Source organism: Plodia interpunctella, chromosome 8, assembly GCF_027563975.2.
Source record: "Plodia interpunctella isolate USDA-ARS_2022_Savannah chromosome 8, ilPloInte3.2, whole genome shotgun sequence".
NCBI lineage: Eukaryota > Metazoa > Arthropoda > Insecta > Lepidoptera > Pyralidae > Plodia > Plodia interpunctella.
This window is the reverse complement of record NC_071301.1, coordinates 70,976-88,851: the sequence shown is the minus strand read 5'-3', so window position 1 is coordinate 88,851 and position 17,876 is coordinate 70,976. Positions and strand designations below refer to the sequence as shown.

At 52.7% G+C, this 17,876-nt stretch overlaps 2 protein-coding genes across 2 annotated transcripts; both read left to right on the top strand.

Annotated features, from left to right (window-relative positions):
• The first annotated feature begins 7,347 nt into the window (after positions 1–7,347).
• On the top strand, positions 7,348–9,369 carry LOC128672154 (uncharacterized). Its single transcript, XM_053749100.1, has one exon. It carries the CDS (start codon positions 7,348–7,350, stop codon positions 9,367–9,369), a length of 2,022 nt encoding a protein of 673 aa, XP_053605075.1.
• Positions 9,370–13,287: 3,918 nt separating this feature from the next.
• LOC128672153 (uncharacterized) lies at positions 13,288–15,471 on the top strand. The gene has a single exon (XM_053749099.1). It carries the CDS (start codon positions 13,288–13,290, stop codon positions 15,469–15,471), a length of 2,184 nt encoding a protein of 727 aa, XP_053605074.1.
• Positions 15,472–17,876: the final 2,405 nt, after the last annotated feature.

Here is a 17,876-nt window from a genome sequence, read left to right as displayed (position 1 = left end):
TTTATCTTTACTTCTAGTATTAACACCTTTCATGAAAATTTCGTCTCCTACATCTATATCGAATTCATATTCACCTTTTCGTTTATTCATAACAGCTTGTTTGTTTTCGGTTAGTCTATTGGTTAAATATTCATATAAATGTCTAGTTTTTCTAACGTGTTCTTTGACTAACTGTTGTGTGTATTGTTTTGCAAAATTTACAGAAAACGTGCTATTTGATACCGTATGACCAAACACGACCTCAAAAGGTGTCAGACCTGTAGCTGTATGTATTGTATGGTTATATGACATAAGAGCATATGTTATTTCTGGTGAAGCATCAGTGACTTTTCTTTCATATTTCGCTACGCTGTATATATCTATTAAAGTCGAATGAAACCTTTTGATTAAACCCATGGAGTTTGGGTTGTGTGGGGTACCTACGTGTAATTCTATTTTATAAAATGATAACATTTCTTTCATTAATGAATTATTAAATTCAAAACCAGGATCTGAGCTCTATTAGGTACTCCATACATAGAGAAGTATTTAATTAACGCTCTAACGACTTCCGGTGTTGATTTATCTCTATAGCCTGTCCTAGCTTGCTGAAGGCATCTATAATTTTGAGGTAGGCTTTACCCTCTATTGTAAAAGTGTCAATGAATATTTCCTGAAAAGGCTTTGTTTTTGTCTACGTGAGCTCAGGCTTCAAAGGTTTGCGGTCATATTCCATTTTCCTGCATATTTCACAAGAATTTATAACACTTGTGACGGTTTTATCCATAGAATGCCAATAAAAAGTACGTTTCAGGTGAGCTAGAGTTTCTTTGATACCCCTATGACTATTTTTACCCGTATGATATTTAATAATGATGTCGCGTTGTTCATTCTCATCATCTTCATAAATAATACGATTAGTACATTCATACAATTTTACTGTTCCCTTTTTAAATAGAGTCGTAGTAATTTGCGAAAATAATTTACGATGAGATTCACTTTCAAAGTAAAAGAAGTATTTTATTTTAGGTTTAGTGTATTCAAGAAGGAACTTTTTGACAAGATCGGCATTATTTTCAGGTAAGTGAACTTCTAATATTTTCTGTTTTTCTCTAGATAAATCTTTAACTGATATTATATTTCTGTTCCAGGTATATACGAGTATCTGATTCGGCTTTGTATCAACGCTTCCTGTAATATAAGTATACCTTCTGTGTCTAAGTCGCGAGCGGAATTAATGGTCTTTGATTTTTCACTACTTTTATTTTCAGATGCGGAAGCTGTGGAACTATCCAAGGATGGAATAGAATGTGGAGATCGTCAGCCATTATTCTGCGGTTGAATACAAGATTTTTTTTTGGGAATTTGAAGAAGAAATTGTTATTGGAAATAATGATCGTTTACGATCTTTGTTATTACGTAATTTTGAAATGTTGCCTGTTAAATCATTTAAATAATCTTGCAATTGTTTTTCTTTTTTGTCTATTTTTTTTTGGTATATATAATAGGTATACATGAGTTAGGTGTCTGCAAGACTTGATTAGCCATATCTATATTTGCTGAAAATTTCTTAAGAAGATCAGAACCTATAAGGCCATCATACTGTCCATCTACATCAAAAACGTAAAATTTATGATAGAGGGTACTTTTAAAGGTTTTTAATAAAGGTATGTATATATGAATGTATATATACATATATGCATCACTGTGCGTACTCTGAGCATGAGTACTTACCACGGTAAATGGTTCATATGTTTTGAATTTACTGAAAAATTCTTCAGTTTTGGCTGGGCTGATAAATGATCTGGAACTTCCAGTGTCAATGAGAAATTTTTAGTTTATTTCCGGTATTTCGATATGTGGTAATTTAAGTATACTATCACAATAGTTTAAATTTATTATTTCACTTGACTGTTGCTGGCTACATTGCAAAAATTTTCGGGGTTGTAGTTAGTTTCGTTATGTACGGAAATTCCTGAAAACATATTTTCAGAAATTTCCGCATAATTAACAGGGAGTGCGTCTGTTGCATCATAGTATTAAAGTCATTGGTGTAATATGTGTACTCATTATTATCTGCATAATATTCTAAGTCACTGGGTTCCTCACAATAAAATAATTCATTAGTAAGCATATTTTGTCTCACAGAATCGTCAGTATCAACATTATAATTAGGCAAATTTTGTTGATTTTGTATGCCGAATTTAAATTGATTATTATTAGAGGGTTGTTATTTTTGTTGTGGTATACCAAATTTAAAACCACTGTGTTGGAAGGGTGCACGGTATTTTTGCTCAGAACCTTGATTGAAGTGTATTTTGTTGATTAAATGCATTGGGACTTTTGAATGGCATTCCTTTATTTGGTGAATTGAAATTTGGTCTGAAACCAAATTGACCTTGATTATGGGGGATACCAAATTTAAAATTATTTTGGTTAGGCAATCTGTTATGCGAAATATTTTGAAATTGGGGAATACCAAATTTTAAATTATGCTGATTAGGCATTTTATTAAATTTCTGGTTAGTTACAAATGGTTTATTAAAATTTTGAGAATTGGGGTGATGTACAATGTTGGTTGGTTGGTTGGTTGGTTGGTTGGTTGGTTGGTTGGTTGGTTGGTTGGTTGGTTGGTTGGTTGGTTGGTTGGTTGGTTGGTTGGTTGGTTGGTTGGTTGGTTGGTTGGTTGGTTGGTTGGTTGGTTGGTTGGTTGGTTGGTTGGTTGGTTGGTTGGTTGGTTGGTTGGTTGGTTGGTTGGTTGGTTGGTTGGTTGGTTGGTTGGTTGGTTGGTTGGTTGGTTGGTTGGTTGGTTGGTTGGTTGGTTGGTTGGTTGGTTGGTTGGTTGGTTGGTTGGTTGGTTGGTTGGTTGGTTGGTTGGTTGGTTGGTTGGTTGGTTGGTTGGTTGGTTGGTTGGTTGGTTGGTTGGTTGGTTGGTTGGTTGGTTGGTTGGTTGGTTGGTTGGTTGGTTGGTTGGTTGGTTGGTTGGTTGGTTGGTTGGTTGGTTGGTTGGTTGGTTGGTTGGTTGGTTGGTTGGTTGGTTGGTTGGTTGGTTGGTTGGTTGGTTGGTTGGTTGGTTGGTTGGTTGGTTGGTTGGTTGGTTGGTTGGTTGGTTGGTTGGTTGGTTGGTTGGTTGGTTGGTTGGTTGGTTGGTTGGTTGGTTGGTTGGTTGGTTGGTTGGTTGGTTGGTTGGTTGGTTGGTTGGTTGGTTGGTTGGTTGGTTGGTTGGTTGGTTGGTTGGTTGGTTGGTTGGTTGGTTGGTTGGTTGGTTGGTTGGTTGGTTGGTTGGTTGGTTGGTTGGTTGGTTGGTTGGTTGGTTGGTTGGTTGGTTGGTTGGTTGGTTGGTTGGTTGGTTGGTTGGTTGGTTGGTTGGTTGGTTGGTTGGTTGGTTGGTTGGTTGGTTGGTTGGTTGGTTGGTTGGTTGGTTGGTTGGTTGGTTGGTTGGTTGGTTGGTTGGTTGGTTGGTTGGTTGGTTGGTTGGTTGGTTGGTTGGTTGGTTGGTTGGTTGGTTGGTTGGTTGGTTGGTTGGTTGGTTGGTTGGTTGGTTGGTTGGTTGGTTGGTTGGTTGGTTGGTTGGTTGGTTGGTTGGTTGGTTGGTTGGTTGGTTGGTTGGTTGGTTGGTTGGTTGGTTGGTTGGTTGGTTGGTTGGTTGGTTGGTTGGTTGGTTGGTTGGTTGGTTGGTTGGTTGGTTGGTTGGTTGGTTGGTTGGTTGGTTGGTTGGTTGGTTGGTTGGTTGGTTGGTTGGTTGGTTGGTTGGTTGGTTGGTTGGTTGGTTGGTTGGTTGGTTGGTTGGTTGGTTGGTTGGTTGGTTGGTTGGTTGGTTGGTTGGTTGGTTGGTTGGTTGGTTGGTTGGTTGGTTGGTTGGTTGGTTGGTTGGTTGGTTGGTTGGTTGGTTGGTTGGTTGGTTGGTTGGTTGGTTGGTTGGTTGGTTGGTTGGTTGGTTGGTTGGTTGGTTGGTTGGTTGGTTGGTTGGTTGGTTGGTTGGTTGGTTGGTTGGTTGGTTGGTTGGTTGGTTGGTTGGTTGGTTGGTTGGTTGGTTGGTTGGTTGGTTGGTTGGTTGGTTGGTTGGTTGGTTGGTTGGTTGGTTGGTTGGTTGGTTGGTTGGTTGGTTGGTTGGTTGGTTGGTTGGTTGGTTGGTTGGTTGGTTGGTTGGTTGGTTGGTTGGTTGGTTGGTTGGTTGGTTGGTTGGTTGGTTGGTTGGTTGGTTGGTTGGTTGGTTGGTTGGTTGGTTGGTTGGTTGGTTGGTTGGTTGGTTGGTTGGTTGGTTGGTTGGTTGGTTGGTTGGTTGGTTGGTTGGTTGGTTGGTTGGTTGGTTGGTTGGTTGGTTGGTTGGTTGGTTGGTTGGTTGGTTGGTTGGTTGGTTGGTTGGTTGGTTGGTTGGTTGGTTGGTTGGTTGGTTGGTTGGTTGGTTGGTTGGTTGGTTGGTTGGTTGGTTGGTTGGTTGGTTGGTTGGTTGGTTGGTTGGTTGGTTGGTTGGTTGGTTGGTTGGTTGGTTGGTTGGTTGGTTGGTTGGTTGGTTGGTTGGTTGGTTGGTTGGTTGGTTGGTTGGTTGGTTGGTTGGTTGGTTGGTTGGTTGGTTGGTTGGTTGGTTGGTTGGTTGGTTGGTTGGTTGGTTGGTTGGTTGGTTGGTTGGTTGGTTGGTTGGTTGGTTGGTTGGTTGGTTGGTTGGTTGGTTGGTTGGTTGGTTGGTTGGTTGGTTGGTTGGTTGGTTGGTTGGTTGGTTGGTTGGTTGGTTGGTTGGTTGGTTGGTTGGTTGGTTGGTTGGTTGGTTGGTTGGTTGGTTGGTTGGTTGGTTGGTTGGTTGGTTGGTTGGTTGGTTGGTTGGTTGGTTGGTTGGTTGGTTGGTTGGTTGGTTGGTTGGTTGGTTGGTTGGTTGGTTGGTTGGTTGGTTGGTTGGTTGGTTGGTTGGTTGGTTGGTTGGTTGGTTGGTTGGTTGGTTGGTTGGTTGGTTGGTTGGTTGGTTGGTTGGTTGGTTGGTTGGTTGGTTGGTTGGTTGGTTGGTTGGTTGGTTGGTTGGTTGGTTGGTTGGTTGGTTGGTTGGTTGGTTGGTTGGTTGGTTGGTTGGTTGGTTGGTTGGTTGGTTGGTTGGTTGGTTGGTTGGTTGGTTGGTTGGTTGGTTGGTTGGTTGGTTGGTTGGTTGGTTGGTTGGTTGGTTGGTTGGTTGGTTGGTTGGTTGGTTGGTTGGTTGGTTGGTTGGTTGGTTGGTTGGTTGGTTGGTTGGTTGGTTGGTTGGTTGGTTGGTTGGTTGGTTGGTTGGTTGGTTGGTTGGTTGGTTGGTTGGTTGGTTGGTTGGTTGGTTGGTTGGTTGGTTGGTTGGTTGGTTGGTTGGTTGGTTGGTTGGTTGGTTGGTTGGTTGGTTGGTTGGTTGGTTGGTTGGTTGGTTGGTTGGTTGGTTGGTTGGTTGGTTGGTTGGTTGGTTGGTTGGTTGGTTGGTTGGTTGGTTGGTTGGTTGGTTGGTTGGTTGGTTGGTTGGTTGGTTGGTTGGTTGGTTGGTTGGTTGGTTGGTTGGTTGGTTGGTTGGTTGGTTGGTTGGTTGGTTGGTTGGTTGGTTGGTTGGTTGGTTGGTTGGTTGGTTGGTTGGTTGGTTGGTTGGTTGGTTGGTTGGTTGGTTGGTTGGTTGGTTGGTTGGTTGGTTGGTTGGTTGGTTGGTTGGTTGGTTGGTTGGTTGGTTGGTTGGTTGGTTGGTTGGTTGGTTGGTTGGTTGGTTGGTTGGTTGGTTGGTTGGTTGGTTGGTTGGTTGGTTGGTTGGTTGGTTGGTTGGTTGGTTGGTTGGTTGGTTGGTTGGTTGGTTGGTTGGTTGGTTGGTTGGTTGGTTGGTTGGTTGGTTGGTTGGTTGGTTGGTTGGTTGGTTGGTTGGTTGGTTGGTTGGTTGGTTGGTTGGTTGGTTGGTTGGTTGGTTGGTTGGTTGGTTGGTTGGTTGGTTGGTTGGTTGGTTGGTTGGTTGGTTGGTTGGTTGGTTGGTTGGTTGGTTGGTTGGTTGGTTGGTTGGTTGGTTGGTTGGTTGGTTGGTTGGTTGGTTGGTTGGTTGGTTGGTTGGTTGGTTGGTTGGTTGGTTGGTTGGTTGGTTGGTTGGTTGGTTGGTTGGTTGGTTGGTTGGTTGGTTGGTTGGTTGGTTGGTTGGTTGGTTGGTTGGTTGGTTGGTTGGTTGGTTGGTTGGTTGGTTGGTTGGTTGGTTGGTTGGTTGGTTGGTTGGTTGGTTGGTTGGTTGGTTGGTTGGTTGGTTGGTTGGTTGGTTGGTTGGTTGGTTGGTTGGTTGGTTGGTTGGTTGGTTGGTTGGTTGGTTGGTTGGTTGGTTGGTTGGTTGGTTGGTTGGTTGGTTGGTTGGTTGGTTGGTTGGTTGGTTGGTTGGTTGGTTGGTTGGTTGGTTGGTTGGTTGGTTGGTTGGTTGGTTGGTTGGTTGGTTGGTTGGTTGGTTGGTTGGTTGGTTGGTTGGTTGGTTGGTTGGTTGGTTGGTTGGTTGGTTGGTTAGGTTAGGTTAGGTTAGGTTAGGTTAGGTTAGGTTAGGTTAGGTTAGGTTGGGGTGCTACTGTCAGGAAACCTCCACGTTGGCTCGATGATTTGAAGGTTTGCTTCTGTCACTTGATCTTTGATTCGGTGATAGCGGCGGCTGACAAGTTATTGGGCTGGTGCACCCTGGGCGACGGTTAATAACTCCCCGTTTAGGGGTCTTGTTAGCCGTTGGCAAATGTCCTGGCAACTGGTGGTGGGTTACCCATGTCGGGTAACCCAGGTTGGAGAGCCAATTGGCTCAGTGGCTGTGAGAGAAGAGGGCTAAGCCCTCTACTCTTACAGCCGTGGTAGGGGTCGCGGGGGAAGAGGAGGGGTTGGTATTACGGTGCGCCGCTCTCCCTATCCTTTTTTTTGCGCCTTGTGCTAGTTAGATCCGAGGCGCCTCTTTGTAAAAAGCGGCCGATGGCATCCGCAGGGGTTTAGTGGGTAGTCTGGGCCGATTAGCTGCCCAGGAGTCCCACACTCAGTGCGTAAATGCATTCCCCTGCGAAAACAAAAAAAAAAAAAAAAGGTTAGGTTAGGTTAGGTTAGGTTAGGTTAGGTTGGCTGTACTGAGTGTGCTGCTGTACTGAGTGTGCTAACCGAGGTGTTATTGCGATTATTAATTGGCGATAAGGGCGAATTGACGTCCTTATTGGTTTTTCATTTTTTGTCTTGACGGGTTCAGTGTCTTGGCTCCTTGTTGAGTCGGGGCACTGACGAGATCCTATTTGTTGGTTGGGTGCATCTGACCAAGCTATCGGACCGCTGTGCGTTCCTGTAGCCAGACAGGGGCCGATTTCTGCCCCCTGTCTGTAAATTGCTTCTTGTTTTGCCCCATTTGGGGCCAATTGTTTTTGGCGTGGTCACGTCTGGCCCAATATGGGTAGGACTGTGGCCAAAAAATCTTTAAGGGGGAGATCTCTGACCCCAAGGGGTAAGAGATCTACTGTGGGGGTCAATGAGGACGTGGGTGAGCCGGTTAGCCGGTCGGAGTCGCTGTACTTTTCGGACGGCGACTCGGACGGGTCAATCTGGCTCCCGGACGTCAGGGTAGGTGGGAAGGAGCGGGGTCAAGCCCCAAAAAGGAAGGCGTCGGAGGACGTGGAGGAGGCCGAAAGGGCCTCCAACAAGGTCTCCTCTGTCTCGAGGGGCCGAGCGGTGACCAGGAGCTCTTACACGGGCACGGCCGAGACAAAAGAAAGGCTGCGCGACCTGTCAGCTGAATACGCCCAATTCGAGCGCGAAATGGACAAGGCTGGCAGCAGCAATTATTTGAGGGAAAAAGAGGGGAATAAGAAGGGGTGCCTGGTGGACGAGCACCTGGAGGTTGTGAGGGCGGCTGCTCAGAGGGTCTTAGCGGAGGCCGGAAAATCAGGGAACTTGAAAGGGACGGCATGGCGGGCCATGAACGAGGCCTGCCACGATATAATTGTAGCAGCGGGCAAGATTGAGGCCCAATGTGAGGAGTCGGAGGCTGTCCGCATCCTAAGAGCGGACAATAAGAGGATGCGGGAGCAGCTTTCGCTCCTCCAACAGGAAACCAAGGCCCTGCGTACGGCCTTTGCCGAGCGCGCATCCTTGGCGCCTACTGAGGCCCAGACAGCGGCGGGTGTCCCCTCCCTTGAGGACATCAAGGGTCTCCTTTCGGAATGGAGGGAGTCCTTTGAAAGGAACATGTTCCTCAAGCTGGGGGGCATGGTTAACGACCGCCTCAAGGAGGCGGAGAAAAGGGGCTTGTTGGCTCCTGAACCGATTGTTCGGCCGCCTTTGGCAGCCGACAGGAAGAAGGAGGCCGAACCACAGGCCCCTAAAACCGGGCCAAGTTACGCCGGCGTAGCTGCGGGGGCTACCCTGATGCCCCCAGCACGACCTGGGCCTGCACCCAAAGTTGCACCCAAAGCTGCCCTGGCTAAAAAGCAGTCCAAACAGGGAACGGTACAGGCCCAGGCACCCGCCGAACTTCCTACTGCTGTAGTACCTCCGCCTCAGGAAGATGAACAAGGGTGGGCTGAGGTGGTCAAGAGGGGGAAAAAGAAGAGGAGTAAACCCTCCCCTTCTACCCAGCCGAAGCCTACCCAAATGGAGGCCCCCAAGGCGAGCGCACAGCCGCCTAAAAAGATTAGGTTCACCCCACCTAAGACTTCGGCGGTGGTGGTGACCCTCAAGCCGGAATCCAAAATGGACTATCGAGCGGTGATAACGAGGGCCACCACCATCGACCTTTCGTCGATAGGGGTGAACCATGTGTCGGCGGTTCGCGGCACGGCAACGGGGGCCCGAATTATCGAAATACCCGGAGCTAATAGCGGGGCTGCGGCGGACAGCCTCGCAGAGAAGCTCCGGGAGATCATCGGCAGCGAGGCGGAGGTGTCAAGGCCGTTTAAGGCGGCACAAATTAGGGTCTCTGGCCTTAATGAGGGAATAACGCCGGAGGCCCTAACAGAGGCCACAGCGAGGGCGGGAAAATGTCTACCGGGACAGATCAGGGTGGGTAATATCCGTATGGCGCCGGACATGACGGCGTCGGTGATCATCACCTGCCCTGTGGCGGCTGCCAACGCCCTCATAGACGAGGGGCGTCTCCTCGTCGGTTGGACGGCCGCCAAGGTCAGGGGGCTGGAGGCCTTGCCCATGCGGTGTTTCCGGTGCATGGGCATAGGCCACACTAGAGCCCTCTGCCCGTCCCCGGTGGACAGGTCGGAATTATGCCATCGCTGTGGCAAAACAGGACACATCTCCTCAGAGTGCGGGGCCAGCGAACCCTGGTGCGCGGTGTGTTACGCACACAAGATGGCCGCCAAACACGTAATGGGCGGCCCCTCGTGCAATCCCCCGCGCACGCGGGGCAAACTGGCCCCCTCAAATAAGGGAACCTCCGAGGGCGCCACCATGGAGCACTGATGCCAGGTAGATCTGTGCAACAGGCTGAAGTGCTGCAGGCCAATGTAAACCACTGCGCCCGTGCACAGGACCTCCTAGTCCAGCACGTGGCGGAGTGGGCCATTGGTGCTGCCGTCGTGGTGGAGCCGTATTGCGTCCCCCCCCTTCCTACTTGGATCGGAGACACGGACGGGCTGGTGGCGATTACCTCTCCCCGAACCGGGGATCGCCCACCCCTCTCGAGAATCGATAGTGGTCCGGGATACGCGGCGGCAAAATGGGGGGAGTTTGCCATAGTTGCGGCATACTTCTCCCCCAATAGGCCGCTGCGTGCCTTTGAGGACTTTCTCGAGAGGGTGGGTGTGGTAATCGGGAGAGCGGCGCCAGCACCGGTGCTACTGATGGGAGACCTCAACGCCAAGCACTCGGCTTGGGGTTCTCCTGTCGACGATCCGAGGGGAGAGGCCCTGTACGATTGGGCTGTGGGTTTGGGGCTTGAAGTCCTAAACCGGGGCAACGTCAACACATGCGTGCGGCGGAACGGGGCGTCGATTGTCGACATATCCTTCGCGAGCCCCGTCATTGCCGCGCGCGTCGTGGACTGGCGTGTCCTGGAGGACGTGGAGACCCTCTCGGACCACAGGTACATCCGGATGGGGGTCTCCAACAGGCCCCAGCAGCCCGTACGGGGCTTGAGGGGGCGGGACCGGGGGTTCCCGAGATGGAGTCTGGCTAGCCTCGACAGGGACCTGGCTGAGGAGGCGGCCATGACTGAAGCATGGATTAGACCCACACCAAGCCGTTCCCTTGGTGTGGATGAGAGGGCAACAGGCCTACGTGCGTCGCTTACGCACATTTGCGACGCCTCGATGAGGAGGTCCGGGCCGCCGGCTGCAAAAACGGCGGTTCACTGGTGGTCGGAAGAGATTGCTGCTCTCCGATCCGCCAGTAACCAAGCCCGTCGCGAATATACGCGTTGCAGACGGCGGCGTAATGTTGTGGATGGAGAGGAGGAGCGCCTGCACCTCGCTCTCCAGGAGGCCAAAAGGACCCTGTCGGCTGCGATAGCCAAGGCCAAGGACGACGCTTTCAAGGAGTTCTTGGCCACGCTCGACAGGGACCCATGGGGGAGGCCATACAGGACAGTACGCAATAAACTGCGATACGCCCCCCCCACGGCCTCCATAGAACCGGGCCTCCTCAAACGGATCGTGGAAGGCCTGTTCCCCTCTGCTGAGGAGTTTGTCCCTCCGAGGATGTCGGCCCCTGAACGGGAGTCCACCACGGCGAGCGCGCCACCGGTGACGGATGAGGAATTCAACTGGGGACTAAAGCGTCTGGAGGGCCGCAGAAAGGCCCCAGGCCCAGACGGGGTCCCTGGTCCCATACTCCCGGTGGCGGCGAAACATATTGGGAGCCGCCTCAGAGAGCTGTTCGACGACTGCTTGTCGACGGGGCGGTTCCCAAAGCCGTGGAAAGAAGGCCGGCTGGTCCTTATTAGGAAAGAAGGCCGGCCTGAGGACTCTCCTTCGGGGTGGAGGCCCCTCCTGATGCTGGACGAGACGGGTAAGCTGCTGGAGCGCATCGTTGCAGCCCGAATCGCCCAGCATCTGGAAAACACTGGGCCCAATGTGTCGGACTGCCAGTATGGCTTTAGAAAGGGGCGGTCCACCATTGATGCCATCGGGGCCTTGAGGGCATTCTCGGAGGAAGCAATTGGAGGAGGGGGAGGGGCCGTTGGCGTATCGCTTGATATAGCGAACGCCTTCGGCTCCCTTCCTTATGAAGTGATAGAGGAGGCGCTCCGGTATCACGGAGTGCCCCTCTATCTAAGGAACCTCGTAGGGCACTACCTAACAGGAAGGGAGGTGCTCTACGAGGACAGGGAGGGAAGGAAGGCGAGGGCGATGACCTGTGGCGTTCCCCAGGGTTCGGTTCTAGGCCCCCTGCTGTGGAACGTCGGCTTCGACTGGGCCATCCGCGCGGCCCTACCCCCCCGGACAATAGTTATCTGCTACGCAGATGACACGATGGTGGCTGTCCGGGGGGAGCAGTTGGAGAGCACCCTTAGGGCTGCGGCGGTCGCGGCAGACCTGATGCTCACACGCATCAGGATGCTGGGACTAAGGGTGGCCCTCACAAAAAGCGAGGTCATCGCCTTCGGGAGAAAGAGAAGCTGGAGACCGCCCTCGAATGAATGCGTTCCCATTGGCGGGGAGAGAGTCCAGGTGAAGCCGTACTTAAAGTACCTGGGCATCATCCTGGACTCACGCTGGGACTTCGGGGAGCACTTTCGGCAGCTGGCTCCCCGAGTAATAGGCGCGGCGTCGGCAATGAGCCGTCTGCTGCCCAATGTCGGAGGGCCTGGCGCCTCGTGCCGCCAGCTGTATGCGGGAGTTACCCGCAGCATGGCGCTGTACGGGGCACCGATCTGGTCGGACAGGCTCTCCTCAGCCAATAAGGCCCGGCTGCGTAGGCCACAAAAAGTGGTGGCCAATCGCATTGCCCGGGCCTATGTGACGGTGGCTTGGGCAGCGGCTTGTGCTCTTGCCGGAACCCCGCCATGGGAACTGGAAGCCCAGGTACAGACAGAGGTGTACCGGGAGCGGGCCAGGTGCAGGGCACTTGGAATCAGGCTCGCTCCCAGGGAAATGAGGGCGGTCAGGCAGCTGGCCGTGGACAGACTGCGCGAGCGATGGAAAGTCGAGCTAGAAAACTCCCCATATGGCGTGAGAACCATTGGGGCGCTCCTCCCATCGCTCGCAGACTGGGTTAGAAGAGGTCACGGCCAGCTGACCTATAGATTGACGCAGGTAATGACCGGACACGGGTGCTTCGGTCATTACCTGCATAGGATTGGAAGGGAGGAGAGCGCAGTCTGCCATGAGTGTGGGGAGCCGGATGATACGGCACAACACACTCTGGCAGACTGTGAAAGGTGGGCGGAGGAGAGGGTGGAGTTGATAGTGGAGTTGGGAGGAGAAGACCTTGCGCTGCACAGCGTCGTAGAAAAGATGCTGTGCAGCGAAAGGTGTTGGGATGCGGTGGCTTCCTTCTGCGAGGCTGTCATGTCGCAGAAGGAGGCTGCCGAGAGGGAGCGTGAGGCGCAAGCCAACGCCCCTCTAAATAGGAGAGGCAGACGTGGCAGGCGGCGGGCACGATTCGCCCGTCGTCTGCTACGGTGAGGACGCCTGGCGAGGCAGAACCGGGGGGCGTCGTGGTGAAATGTCCGCGATCCCATGGCGCCCCCACTAACGGTCGGACGGAAAACGCCGCAGGAGGTTTTAGTGGGTAGTCCGGGCCGGCAGCGGCCTGGGAGCCCCACACTCCGGGGGAGATGTTCTTCCCCTGGGTCGCCCGTAAATGGGTTTCCTCCTGCGAGAACAAAAAAAAAAAAAAAAAAAAAAAAAAAAAAAAAAAAAAAAAAAAAAAAAAAAAAAAAAAAAAAAGGTTAGGTTAGGTTAGGTTAGGTTAGGTTAGGTTAGGTTAGGTTAGGTTAGGTTAGGTTAGGTTAGGTTAGGTTAGGTTAGGTTAGGTTGGGGTGCTAGTGCAGGAAACCTCCCCGAGTGCCTGATCCCTTGAAAGCTTTAATGGGCTGACAAGGGCTCAGGACGGTGCACCCTGGAAACGGCAATCAATAACTCCCTACGGGGTCTTGTTGGTTGCTGGCCAATGTCCTGCAATCCTTTCCCTCCTTTCCCTCTGTCCTCTTCCCATCCTTAAAGAGTCGGTCTGCTCCCGGTACTTCTCTCATAATGAGAGTCGACTGGCGATGCGGATCGCTCTATCCTTTCCCCCTTTTCCTTCCTTTCTTCCTCAGTCTGTCCGGTGGAGTAAACCACTCGAAAAATCAGTCGTTTGGGGTGGGATCGGGTAATTGAGCTTAGGTCAATGCTAGGGTGACCGCACACCTGAATTAAAAAAAGGAACGTTCAAAAAATGCAAGTCGTGAATAAAGAAAATCTACCCCAGGGTGGTACCGGCCGTACCGCGGTCGGAGAATCCACCCCGGTGTCTAATGACACCGGCTGCCCCTCGTATTCTGGGGGGGGCAATTTACGCCTTGCGCCTTCGGACGCAATTGTTGATGCAGTAGTAGGAGACGATGTGGTGGGAGACGAAGTGGTGGGAGACGAAGTGGTGGGAAAGAATGCGGGAGATGTTGTCGCACAGGTTTCGGACTCTGAAATGAGTGTTAAGAGTGCCAGTAGTGGTTGCGGACAGTCCCGCTTCTTCAGGAAACGGCGGAACACGGAGAGCCCGGAATTGAGTTCTGCGACGGATGAGGATAATCCTCCACAGGCGCGCGCTCAGCGCGGTAAGAGAGGTAGAGGAAGACCGCCGACAACCGGCGAATGTATTGGCCTCGGGAAGGCAAGGGAGGCTCTTCAGGCTACTCGTCGTGCCGAGTTTCTGAAGGTCCGCATCGGTGAGGAGGATCGGCAGTTGGCTGAAGCCGCCAAAAAGGTGGCGGTCAGGAGTGAGAGGGCAGCGTCACGCGCCTCCACTCGGTCTGAGGCGGAATTCGAGCCGGAAGACCTAACTACCGGGTCTATAGAGGAGAGGCTGAACAACTCTGTTGCGGCAATAAGAGCGGTTGGGAAGATGTCCAAAGGCCTGAAGGGCACCGCCCAGAAGACCCTCAAGGATGCGGCAGCCTCAATTGAAGACTTAGCACACGAGCTAATGGAGAGATGTACCTCCAGCGAGACGCGCCGCTTGCAGGCGGAGAACGCTCGCCTAAAACAGGAGATGGCTGACCTTCGTCAAGAGTTAGACGAGATTCGAACGGAGGTCTACAAGTCGAAGCGCTCAGCTCAACCTGAGACTGAAGCGCCGCGGGACACGCCAGCACTGGAGAAACAGCTGACGAGTCTCCTTAAAGAAGAACTCGGTCGATTCAGGGAAGAGGTCCTTACGAAAGTAAACTTTTTGGAGGGGAAAGTCCTCAGACCCACATTGGCCTCTGACCGGGGCAGCAAAGGTAGAGCTCCAACTATGGCCACGTTTGCCGAGAAGACAGCGGCCAGGCCGACTTTGGCAGAGACTCCTGTGGAACAGGTATCGCAGGCGGTCGACATCCCGCCCTCTCAGCCGAGTACAAGCACAGCCCCAGCTAAAACCAAGAAGGCTAAAAGGAAGAAGGCCAAGTCTTCCAAGACTGCACCTGATGCGGCCGCGGCAGCTGCCCCACAGCAAGCGGAAGAGGGTGCCTGGCAAACTGTGGGTCAAAAGAAGTCCCAAAAGAAGGCCACTAGAAAAGAGGCCCAGAAGAAGAAACGGCAGGAAGCCAGGCTTCGCCCGCCCCGGTCAACAGCGGTTGTTTTGACCCTGCAGCCGCACGCTTCTCAAAATGGCGTGACATATGAGGAGGTGTTGGGTCGAGCAAAAAGTCAGGTGGATACTGTGAGCTTGGGTATCGAGGGCATGCGGTGCAAGGTCACGGCCACTGGTGCCCGCCTCTTGCAGGTGCCCGGCAGTTCTAGTGGCCCCCTAGCCGACGCCTTGGCCGACAAGCTGAGGCAAGCCCTGAATCCGGAGGAAGTGAAGGTCTCCAGACCTGTAAAGCGGGTAGACCTGCGAATATCTGGCCTGGATGATTCCGTGACTAGGGAAGAGCTGACAGCAGCACTGGCCAAGGCTGGAGCTTGCTCTGAGCTGGACCTTAAAGTAGGCGAGATTCGTCGTGCACCGCGTGGTATGGGGACCTCGATTGTAGCGTGCCCGGTGACTGTGGCTAAAAAGCTGGAGGATGGCCGTCGGCTCCTAGTTGGCTGGGTGTCTGCCAGTGTTAAGCTGTTAAAGCAAAGGCCGATGCGCTGCTACAGATGCATCACGGGTGAGCATGTGGCGACGCAATGCAATTCTGCGGTAGACTGTAGTGGCCTCTGTTTCCGATGTGGCAAACGAGGCCACGAGGCCAGGACGTGTTCTGCGGCGCCCCATTGCCCCGTATGCGCGGAGGCCAATAAGCCCGCCGATCATGCAATCGGCAGTAAACTATGTAAGGCAGCCAATAAGAAGACGGGCAAGACACCCAAAAAGGCCCCAGCCTCTCGGCCTAAAATACCCCCCACCGAATCGTCACAAGGTGTGGAACCTTTTGAGATGGAATGTCCATAATGTCTCAAAGTACGACATTCTTGCAGTGCAACATCAACCACTCTGCCAGAGCACAAGACCTTCTGTGTCAGAGCATGGCGGAGTGGGGTGTCAAAGTGGCGATAGTTGCGGAGCCATACTTTGTTCCGCCTCGTGACGATTGGGTGGGGGATGCTAGCTGCTCGGTGGCCATCATCTCGTCGCCTTCCTCAGGCTCGCAATTCCCTGAAAACATCACCAGGGACGATGGGTTTGTTGCAGCGCGGATAGGGGATTGCGTAGTGGTCGGCGTGTATTTTTCGCCCAACAGGGCTCTAGCCGACTATGAGGCATTTCTCATACGTTTAGGATCTGTCGTGGTCAGCAGCCATCCTCGCCCCGTGATCGTGGCCGGGGACTTCAACGCCAAGTCCTTGGCGTGGGGCTCCCCGGTTGCGGACGCGAGAGGCGAGCTAGTTGAGGAGTGGGCGTTGCAACTCGGTCTCACACTCATGAACCGGGGAACGACCCACACTTGTATTCGACAAAGGGGTGGCTCAATCGTTGATCTAACGTTCGCCAGCCCCTCCCTATCTCGACGAATTGCGGACTGGCGGGTTGTTGAGGAGGTGGAGACGCTCTCTGACCACCGGTATATTCGGTTCAGTGTCTCCGCCCAGACCTCCGGCCAGCCAGCTACGCCTACCGGACTTGACGTAAGCAGCCCCCGTTGGGCCATAAAACGGATCGACAAGGAGCTGCTAAAGGAAGTGACGATAGTACAGGCCTGGGCGTCGGCACCTCCCGCTGAGCCTATAAACGTGGATGAGGAGGCGGAATGGTTTAGGGACACGTTAACCGCTGTGTGTGACGCGGCGATGCCCAGAGTACGGAGAGTACCGTCCCGACGGCAAGTATACTGGTGGTCCCAAGAGATTGCCCAACTCCGGCGAAGGTGCATATTTCGTCGCCGCCTCTATGCTCGTCATAGGAGAAGACGTCGCCGCACCGCAGATACAGCCGCTCGCGAGGCGGAACTCTACGAGGAGTATAGAGCGGCAAAGGAAGAACTCCAGGTGGCCATTCGCACTGCCAAAGACAGGGCGCGAGAAGAGCTATTGGCGACTCTGGACAGAGATCCGTGGGGGCGCCCCTACCTGTTGGTGCGGGGGAAACTTCGCCCATGGGCTCCTCCCCTAACCCAGAGTATGCCGCCACAACTGGTGAACGACGTGGTGAGTGCCCTATTCCCGGCGGGTCGATCTGATTTTGTGCCACCGGCAATGCGGTTAAACGACCTAAATGAAGAGATTGGCACTGTTCCCCCAGTCTCCGAGGAGGAACTGGAAGTCGCGATAGGCAGGATGAAGAGGAAGAACACGGCCCCGGGTCCGGATGGTATCCCGGGGGTTGCGCTCGTGCTGGCCCTCGGGACTCTTGGGACCCGATTCCGTCAGCTCCTCACAGCCTGCCTAGAGCAGGGACGGTTTCCTATTAGGTGGAAGACGGGGAAACTGGTGCTCCTACGAAAAGAGGGTCGCCCGGCAGAGTCCCCCTCGGCCTATAGGCCAGTCGTACTGCTTGATGAGGTGGACAAAATGTTGGAAAAGGTGATTGCAGATCGAATTGTCGAGCATTTGAGCAGGGTGGGACCGGATCTTGCCGAGAACCAATTTGGCTTTCGCCGCCGTCGGTCGACGATAGACGCTATTTCTGGTGTCCAACGTTTGGCCAGTGAAGCGACGTCCCGGGGTGAGGTGGTGCTGGCGGTGTCTTTAGACATTGCAAACGCCTTCAACACCTTGCCCTGGGCTACCATAAGGGAGGCGCTGAAATACCATGGTGTGCCGGCATATCTTCGCCGAATTATAGACGCATACCTCAGTGACAGAGCGGTAGTCTACCCGGGCCTCAACGGCCCTGAACTGAGGCAAATGTCGTGCGGTGTTCCACAGGGGTCGGTCCTCGGACCGCTCCTGTGGAACATCGGCTACGACTGGGTCCTGCGCGGGACCGTACTTCCTGGTGTCGCGCTACATTGTTATGCCGACGACACCCTAGTCACCGTGCGGGCCAAATCGTATAGGCAGGCTGCTATGGTGGCCACTGCCGGAGTCGCTCAAATTGTAGGCCGGATAAGACGGCTGGGACTGGAGGTGGCCCTCCGCAAGTCGGAAGCCCTACTTTTTCATGGTCCCCGAGCGGCACCGACCTCAGACGCCCATATTATTGTGGGAGGGGTCCGTATCGACGTCGGGTCGACTCTCAAGTACCTCGGTTTAGTCCTTGACAGCCGATGGGATTTCAGGCGCCACTTTAATCTTTTGGCACCCAAACTCACCAAGACGGCGGCTGCGATGTCCCGCCTCTTGCCAAACCTGGGCGGACCAAGCGTCGCATGCCGGAACCTATTTACGGGAGTAGTGAGATCGATGGCAATGTACGGT